Source organism: Lipotes vexillifer, unplaced genomic scaffold (assembly GCF_000442215.2).
Source record: "Lipotes vexillifer unplaced genomic scaffold, Lipotes_vexillifer_v1.1 scaffold408, whole genome shotgun sequence".
Lineage (NCBI taxonomy): Eukaryota > Metazoa > Chordata > Mammalia > Artiodactyla > Lipotidae > Lipotes > Lipotes vexillifer.
The window spans coordinates 703,020-712,808 of NW_006787469.1; the positions used below are offsets into that span (position 1 = coordinate 703,020).

At 41.5% G+C, this 9,789-nt stretch overlaps 1 protein-coding gene across 1 annotated transcript in view; it reads right to left on the reverse strand.

Annotated features, from left to right (window-relative positions):
- The window catches only part of GANC (glucosidase alpha, neutral C), a 73,718-nt gene that overhangs the window by 8,177 nt on the left and 55,752 nt on the right, over nt 1–9,789 (reverse strand). The window contains exons 18-21 of the mRNA XM_007460139.1: nt 8,718–8,782; nt 7,154–7,230; nt 3,835–3,909; nt 676–789 (exon numbers count right to left, since the gene is read on the reverse strand). Of these exons, the coding sequence (XP_007460201.1) occupies nt 676–789; nt 3,835–3,909; nt 7,154–7,230; nt 8,718–8,782 (331 nt within the window). The remainder of the gene's footprint in view (nt 1–675; nt 790–3,834; nt 3,910–7,153; nt 7,231–8,717; nt 8,783–9,789) is intronic.

A 9,789-nucleotide genomic window follows, 5' to 3' on the forward strand; every position in this document is an offset into this window, starting at 1 on the left:
CCACAACGGGAGAGGCCACAACAGTGAGAGGCCCGCGTACCGCCAAAAAAAAAAAAAAAAAAAAAAAAAAGGCCCCCAAAAACACAAAAAAAAAAAAAAAAAAAAAAAAAAAGAGTAAGGATTTGTGTTTGGCACTGTATTTTGGCAAATGGCTAGGAGAAGAATCTGTTATAGGCCTCCTTTGGCTCAAAAGATCTCCTCAAAAGGACAGATCAACTCTGGATCTTTCCAGGTTTTACCCAAGGAGACTGTAGTTGTTTGAGCCATCTGATGAACATAGAAGTCATTGCATGAGACTGTGTCCCTGGAATGTTGCATAGACACACGACCCTTTTACAGGAGACTGAGATTCAGGGCTAATCCACAGGGCAGGCTGCCTATGGCTCAATGAGCTTTCAGTCCAGTGGCAATCAATGCCAAGCTGCAGAGCACCAAGGGTCACGGTGCCCTAGAGGAAGTTTCTATTATTTCTAGTTCTAAGAGTACCCTTAAGGATAATTCCAGGAAAGTCAGACAAGAAATGATTCAAAACTTTGATTTCTAGATAAACTTCAGAAGCACCTATCCCGTAGATGGGGTTCACCACTTTTACAGTGTCACATACTCAAAGGCTACAACTATAAAGAGATAGAGTAGTAACAAACAAGATGTGTAAAAGTGACATTTTTCAAATACCTTAGTGCTTAGGGCCACCCAGAGTCCATATGGGGAATCAGTCATGCAGCCTGTGGATCTTCCTATAGTTGTCTTTATTGGTACCACACTTCCACCTCGTTGAAACACTGGTATCTATAACAGAGCAACACTCTCAGAGAAGGAGGATTCATATAAGGCAATTTCAAAGTAGACTTTTAAAATATTTCATTGTACAAGACTCACATTCGTTACAAGTATAGACTCAAAGGCAAAATAAATTTGTGAACACAGAGATGGCAAATATGGGGGCCCTGGCATTAAAAGGAAAAGAGTTCAAACACTAAAAATGGTTCATTTTTAAATTATTAGGGAAACTTCTCACCCTTCATCAATTTACTATCTGTTCTGACTATCCTATAAGTAGCCTTTCCTGTTTTGTATTTTTAATTTTCCTGTCAATATAACAAAAAAGTTTATTTCTAGGACCCTGCTAAAGAGGGAATTTGTCTGTCTGTATGAGCAGGCCCAGATGTACATATGTATGTCTTTATAAAAGATGGTAGGGACTTCCCTGGTGGTCCAGTGGTTAAGAATCTGCCTTCCAATGCAGGGGACGCAGGTTTGATCCCTGGTCGGGGAACTAAGATCCCACATGCTGCGGGGCAACTAAAGCCTGCAAGCCGCAACTACTGAGCCCATGCGCCACAACTAGAGAGAAGCCCACGGGCAGCAATGAAGAGCCCACGCGCAGCAACGACAGATCCCATGTGCTGCAACTAAGACCTGACTAAGCCGAAAAAAAAAAAAAAAAAGATGGTAGTTTCTTGGTTTGGGAAAGATAACTGTTGTCCTTACTTCAACCTATACCCTTCTTGCTCCTGCTTCCCTGATCACCAGGATGACTGACTCAATTCTGAGGGTAGAACTGTGAAACTTTTGCTATAGAAGCCACCAAGGGCACTTGAAGTGACTCTGACAACAGGGTTGTAGGCAGGGCCCCTATCTATGGGTCTTCTGGAATGCCATTCCCAGCCAGGACAGCCCAGTAGGTTCCCTGCCTCCCAGTGCAATCCTCTGTAAGGAAGCTCCCTGGATCACGTGAAGGCCTGTACTTTGCTCTGAGTAATGTACAAGCGGGGTGAAAAGCAAGAATACAGTAGTCCCCCCTTCCCCACGGGGGATTCGTTCCAAGACCCCCCAGTGGATGTCTGAAACCGAGGAGAGTACTGAACCCTATATAAAGGTATTTCCCCTACACTAATGGGCGGGTAGCACACACAGTGTGGATCTGCTGGACAGAGGGATGATTCATGTCCTGGGCAGGAGGGAGCAGGATGGCGCGAGATTTTGTCATGCTACTCAGCTCAGCGTGCAATTTAAAGCGTATGAATTGTATATTTCTGGAATTTTCCATTTAATGTTTTTGTACCACAGTTAATATTTTTGGGTTTTTTCTTTTTAAAAAATTTTATTTTTATTTATTTATTTTTGGCTGCACTGGGTTTTCATTGCTGCACGCGGGTTTTCTCTAGTTGCGGCGCGTGGGCTTCTCATTGTGGTGGCTTCTCTTGTTGTGGAGCACGGGCTCTAGGCGTGCAGGCTCAGTAGTTGTGGCACACGGGCTTAGTTGCTCTGTGGCATGTGGGATCTTCCCAGACCAGGGATTGAATCCGTGGTCCCCTGCATTGGCAGGTGCATTCTTAACCACTGCGCCACCAGGGAAGTCCCACAGTTAATATTTTTGGGCCATGGTTGATTGAAGGTAAATGAAACTGTGGAAAGTGAAACCGCAGATAAGGGGGACTGCTGTATACATGAAGTTGGGAATCAGGATGGATGTAGTTAAGATGTCCACCCTCTGCTTGACTTGAAGTCAGCAGCAAGAAGTAAAGTACATCTACCTCCCCACCCTCATCAGCCAATCTCTTCTTATTCTTTTTTTTTCCTTCAAAGAATGAGGCAGTAAGTTAGTATGAATGGGTTCTGGAGTAGGTGTTCAGTTGACCCGGGGTCTTGTCTCAGTTCTGCCACAATTTAGCTGCAACCCTGGACAAGGAATTTAACTTCTCTGAACCTCACTTTCTTCACCTGTAAGCATGAGGGATTCAAGTAGATGAATGGTGAGGTCTCTTCAAGATCTGAAAGTTGGCATCTGAAATCATTTTCTATATAATGGAGTTCATATTGCTGCTGAGAATTTTAAAAAATAACATCAATATCTCTTTATAAATCTTTATACTACTTAGGGCCTGTGGTAGTCATTGTGATTCAGCTGCAGGAGCAAACTTCCCTTCAGAAATGCAGCCTAGATGGGCCACTCTGAGTCTAAAATCATACCTCATAGCCTCCCCTTGGGCCTAGAGGTCCAACTAAAAACTCATGTTTTCTGACTTGGTGTTGTAGAAGAATACTCTGTATGGTGTATGTGGGGACCACACCCTCTGTTGTCAGTGTTATTGTTTTTCTTAGACATGCAAATGTAAATCAGAGTATGTTTTCTATATTCTTTTTTTCTCACATTTAACAGCCTTATTGACATAATTCATGTCATACAATTCACCCATTTATAGTGTACAATTAAACGTTTTTTAGTATATTCAAAGTCATGCAACCATTACCATAATCAATTTAAAATCACCCCAAAAAGAAACACTATACCCATTAGTGGTCACTCCCCATTGCTCCCAAAACCCTCTCCCTGCCTTCAGCTCTAGGCAACCACTAATCTACATTCGGTCTTCATATGTATGTGTTATCGTGCAGAACACTGATGTCCTTGGTTCTTTCTGTGTAGGCACATGTTATGGACTAAATGTATCCCCACAAAATTCACGTTGAAGCCCCAACCCGCAACGTGACTGTATTTGGAGACAGGGCCTTTACAGAGGTAATTAAGACTAAATCAGGTCATAGGAGTGGGGCCCTGATCCAAATGATTAGTGTTATAAGAGACAAGAGAGCTCACTCTCTCCCTCTGCCATGTGAGGACACAGCAAGGTGTCTGTCTACATGCCAGGAAGAGAGCCCTCACCAGGCACCGAATTGGTTGGAACCTTGATTTGGAACTTCCAGCCTCTAGAACTGTGAGAAAAGAAATTTCTGTTGTTGAAGCCACCCAGTCTATGGTATCCTGTCATGGCAGCCCGAGTAGACAAATACAGCACAACAGGTAAAAATAACAGTCTGAAAATAATTTACCGTGTCCAAGGCTACTGGGATCTTTACAGTACATGCTCCTTCCCAATGAGCAAATGTCTTAGAGTCATACCAGACCTGAAAAGAAACAGACCCTAATGAAAAAGAGTGTATAAGCAACTCTGTTCACAATTTCATTATTTAGTGAAACATCCATTTATCTGGATTTCAAATAACCAGAAAGCTAAAATAAATACAATTAAAAAAAAAACCACCTTGAGTAGAAGTTAGGAAGAACATATGCTTTTAAAAAGATCCCAAAGGAAAAACCTAGTACTGTGACAGATTAAGCTGACTAAAAGGCCATTCATTTTTCCATTCATCCATCCAAAAGTTATTTATAGATCAATCTACCATGCACCCGGCATTGCTGGGTACACACAAGTGAACAGAAGACATAGAACCTGCCCTCATGGATTTTACAGTCCAGTTGGCTTATAAAAACTTAATGATCAGGACCTCCCTGGTGGTGCAGTGGTTAAGAATCCGCCTGCCAATGCAGGGGACACGGGCTTGAGCCCTGGTCCAGGAAGATCCCACATGCTGCGGAGCAACTAAGCCCATGTGCCACAACTACTGAGCCTGCGCTCTAGAGCCCGTGAGCCACAACTGCTGAGCCCACATGCCACAACTTCTAAAGCCCACATGCCTAGAGCCTGTGCTCCACAAGAGAAGCTACTGCAATGAGAAGCCTGCGCACCGCAACGAAGAGTAGCCCCCGCTCGCCACAACTAGAGAAAGCCTGCGTGCAGCAACAAAGACCCAATGCAGCCAAAAATAAATAAATAAATATTTTTTAAAAAACAAAAAAACTTAATGATCTAGTAGTGAAAAAGACAATGGAAGAGAGAAAACCACAACAAAGCAGAAAAGCACATTGCAAGCAAACAGATTACAAATGAGGCAGGAGAAAAAAAAGTGTCAGACAAGGAAACAGATCTTAGAGAAAAACAAATGGAAACTTGGATTACTACTATAGTGTCATTGTTTCTTAACAGAGTTCAATTCAGGGATGAGGTTCAAACTCTTACCTGAGAGGCCTGTCAAGGGGGTTTACTTGCTAAAGTGCCAAAAAAGTCCTGCAAGGTAATTTGGTGGGATAAATCCTTAAGATACCATCAGAAGCAACATGAAAACAAACCCTTTTTCTCTCTTCTAGTTCAATATAATTTCTGGCAGCCACAGAGTCTATTTTGCAAGTTCACCTCCTGGGATTACCAGAGCCTTTATAAAGCTGGGCTGTTGAATCTGTCATTGTCTTGCTGTGAATGTGAGAGGGCTGTGACCTGACAGTTGCTAGCTACAGTGAACTCTTAATTCAACTGGATCAGCCCCACCTTGTCATGAAGTATTCTCTTTGGCTGGATTCAATTTGCTAACGTTTTGTCAAGGATTTCTGCATCTGTGTTTACAAGGGATATTGTCTTAGCTTTCTTTTCTCGTAATGTCTTTCTTTGGTGAATTCTACCAGCTTTAGATAAAAAGCTGGTGGGAGTGAAAGGTAAAAAAAAAAAAGGATTCAAACAATATTTGGGGATTTCCTGTCGACCATTTCCAGTCTAACTAACTGAAACGAGAGGTATAGAGTGTGTGCTCTGGTGCCATATTCAAAGATCTCCAGCCTAGGAAGCATACAACTGGTACAAAACATAATGTAGATCAGACCCAGAGCTTAGTCACCAAGCTCCTCACCCAGCAAGTACTTACAGAAGGCCTACTATGGGCCACGTGCCCATCTAGATGCTGGGGATACAGACCATAACAGATAAAAATCACTGCCCTCAAAAAGCTAACATTCTAATGGGAGAGATAAATAATAAACAAAACATAAAATACATAGAATGTTTAAAATGGCATGTTCTGTGGAGAAATATAAAGGACGAAGGAGGGCTGGACAGAACCGGGGCAGCGGGAGTAGTTTATAATATTTTTTTAAATTTTATTTTATTTATTTATTTTTGGCTGCATTGGGTTTTTGCTGCTGCATGCGGGCTTTCTCTAGTTGTGGAGAGCGGGGGCTACTCTTTGTAGCAGTACGCGGGCTTCTCATTGCATGGCTTCTCTTGTTGCGGAGCACGGGCTCTAGGAGTGTGGCCTTCAGTAGTTGTGGCTCGCGGGCTCTAGAGTGCAGGCTCAGTAGTTGTGGCACATGGGCTTAGTTGCTCTGCGGCATGTGGGATCTTCCCGGACCAGGGCTCGAACCCGTGTTCCCTGCATTGGCAGGTGGATTCTTAACCACCGTGCCACCAGGGAAGCCCCGGTTTATAATCTTAAACAGGGTGTCAGAGAAGCTGTCCCCAATAAACAGATTTGCAGGAGAGGGAACGGACCACACAGAAACACGGGGAAGGTGACAGCAAGGCCTTTAGATAGCTCCCTGCACAGTGTGATGCAATACTAGCTAACCAGCAAGGTAAAGTTCTGGCAAGAAACGGCTTGGCATTCCTACCCAGGCTTTGGGAAGATGTAGCAAGAGAAACAATCACAGAACAGTCTGGGAAATAGTGTTGAAGGAATAGGTTACATAGTCACAACAATGTGATTGAAATGTTAATAGGTCATTATAGAAATTTGTGGCTAAGTCAGAAAGGGAGCTAGCTCTTGTCAATGGGAACCTACGCTTTGTCAGAATCGACTTGAGAAACTCTCAGCAGAAATGCTTGGCAGGACAATTTATTTAGCTGTTGTTATATTTAACTTTTTTCTCAGGTTTCTGCTTGGCAGGGGAACCTTTGTAAAGAGCCCCACCTTCAGAACTACAAATTACTAGAGAAACCAAGCAGAAAGAACATCATTCATGAGCACTCTGTAGAAAAGCCTGGTTATTGTCATATCAGTAATGACAAGTATAGTGGGCTGAATGGTGGCTCTTTCAAAAAGATATATTTGCTTCCTAATCCCTGGATGGAGTGAATATTACTTTCTATGGTAAGAGATTTGCCTAAATTAAGGATCTTGAGATAAGGAGGTAATCTGGAATTATTCAGATGGTCACTAAATAACATCACAAGTGTCTTATAAGAGACAATGGTAGGGGAGACACAGACACACACTGTGAAGATGGAGGCATGGACTGAAGTGATGCAGCTACAAGCCAAGGAATGCCAAGGAGTGCAGGCAGCCACCAGAAGCTAGGAGAGTGGTATGGAACAGATTCTCCCTCAGAGCCTCCAGAAGGAATCAGCCCTGGAGACACCATGATTTCAGACTTCAAGCCTCCAGAACTGTGAGAGCACAAATTTTTGTCATTTTAAGCCACCAAGTTTGAAGGGAAGAGACGTGAGGCATGTAAGGTATGTGGATGTTTGTCATTTACTTTTACCTCACTTGATCCTGGCAGAAACACATCAACCACAGTAGCTTTTGGTTCTGTGACTGGGTGAACCAATAAAGCGCTTCCTGAAAAATGGGGAAGAAATAAAGTTGAATATCATGATAAGAGGTCTGAAAACATCCCTTCTCTTTGTGGTTTCAAAGACCACTCAACTGAACTTCTTGAAGGTAGAGATCTTGGTGAGTTAAACCAATGATTCATCAGGGAGATGCACTGTTAGTTAGAAAGAGGACAGATGCTCAGAGGTAACTGTTTTATTACCTGTCATTAATCCTCCTATGGTATAGTAGGATTACAGGCAGGGACCCTGACAAGTCTGGCACAGCCTCATTTTGTGCATAACTGTCATCTGAAAGCACCATTGCACTTCTCTAAGTGCTTCATTGTTTGCTATACATGACTTTGAACGTGGTGAGTCTACAGCTGTGACGCAGAAGTGTGGTCCACATAGATACTCAGGTCCTCTTCCTTGGGCAGGTATCACTGGAAGCCTGTAATTCTCTTAAAGGCAATCTGGATTATTAATTTCATTTTGATCTTGGCACCACCATATGTAAAATTCATCCATTTATGAATCTGCTCTTTAATTCAACAAATATTCGTTGAGTTCCTCCTGAGTCCCAGGCACTGTGCTAAGGCTCTGGGGATGGAGTGACAAATAAGACAGACATGGTCCCTACCCTCATGAAGCTTACAGTCAGTAAAGACAGATATTAAACAAGTAATTACAAATTAATTAGAGTTAAGACAAATACCAAAAAGATGAAAGTACAAAATGGAATGAAAGTTACATAATAAGAGGGACTGACTTTGACTAATGCAGGTGGAATTAGGTATTAGGAAGCAATTTTGGTCAGGGAAATTTTCTCCAGGGGAAGTAGCTTTGAAATTTGAGACCTAAGAATGAGTGGAGACCAAAAGAGATATAGGTTGTTTACATTTTGGGGTTTCTACTCTTTAGAAATGGAATTCACCTTTTGGGCAGCTCTGTGTTGAGCCTGACTTCTTGACCCCATTCCCCAAATGATAAACTCCCATGTTCCAAATCTGGTTAACCCTTGTTAAAGAAGAGGCCAACCAAAACAAACAAACAAAAAACCCCCAAAAAACCAAAACCAAAATCAAAACCAAAAAAACCCAAAAAACAAAACAAACAAAAAAACCAGACCCCAAACAAACAAACAAACAACCCTATCTTGCATATGAAATAAGCTCTTCTGAGTCTTTACTATCTGGTTTACCTTTTTCTACTTCCCTTCCCTGTGGTGGTATCATAAGGCTTAGGAGTGGACCCAGACAAGAATCCCAACTTACATCCACAAATAAAATGGGTTTATATGAAGTTGACATGTTATGCGAAGTGCTGCATGACAAGAGAATAGAGCTGTGATCCCACTAATACACTAAAGATCTTGGTGATGGAATTTCTTTTATTTTTGTTTTTGGCTTTCTTGAGATTAGGGATTTTTTAGCATTCTTACACTAGAAAATACAATAAGAAAAACATAATTAAAGTATTTATCATAACTATAATTAATCAAGAAATGCTCACCCAGCATGTATTCATCTTCCACACCGAAAGTCTCTAATTCATCAGGGAACTCTACCCACAGAGGCCTGGGGAAAGGAAAAAAGAAATTTCTTACTTCAACATCATTAGATTTTTATTATAATTCATCACTTACATTTTCAGTTTTATAACTATTCAAAGAAATTGGAAAAAGCCAAGACTCTTTTTGTATGATTCATGATTTTATGAGGGCTTCCCCGGTGATGCAGTGGTTAAGAATCTGCCTGCCAATGCAAGGGATGCAGGTTCGAGCCCTGGTCCGGGAAGATCCCACATGCCACGGAGCAACTAAGCCCGTGTGACACAACTACTGAGCCTGCGCTCTAGAGCCCGTGAGCCACAACTACTGAAGCCTGCGCGCCTAGAGCCCATGCTCTGCAACAAGAGAAGCCACCGTAATGAGAAGCCCGTGCACTGCAACGAAGAGTAGCCCCCGCTCGCCGCAACTAGCGAAAGCCCACATGCAAAAACGAAGACCCAACACAGACAAAAATAATAAATTAAATAAATAAATTTATAAAAAAAAGATTTTATGAGCGCTTGTTATGATTACTATATATTTTTCTTATGTGAAAGAGCTATGTATTAGCTTAAATGGTTCAATGAAAGCTTGAGAATTCTGGTACCTGAAATTTCCCCTTCTTATTGCTGAGCACTAAATACTATGACAGAATCGGAGCTTTGTCCAAGTCCAAATGCCTAACACGTTTGGTGTAAAACAAATTAAATGTTTGTAAAACCGAATTTTATAGTGTTGTAAAATCTGTGCCATTTTTTCATTCTGTCACTGCTTTTCATGAATCGTTAATCATTGCCTATTTAAATAAAAATAATTGTTTTTTCTTGTTCTCAAGCTGGCTACATTTTTGGAGGTTTCAGAAACTTGTGTGGGTTTTGAGTTTTGTTTTATTGTTATTGTACACAACTAACTAGGAGGCACGTGGGCTTATAAAAATCATAAAACTTTTAATATCTATGTATCTGGATATTAACCTAGTGGTTCTAATATTATTTTCAATTTCATGAGGAAAAGATTTTTTTTTTTTTTTTTTTG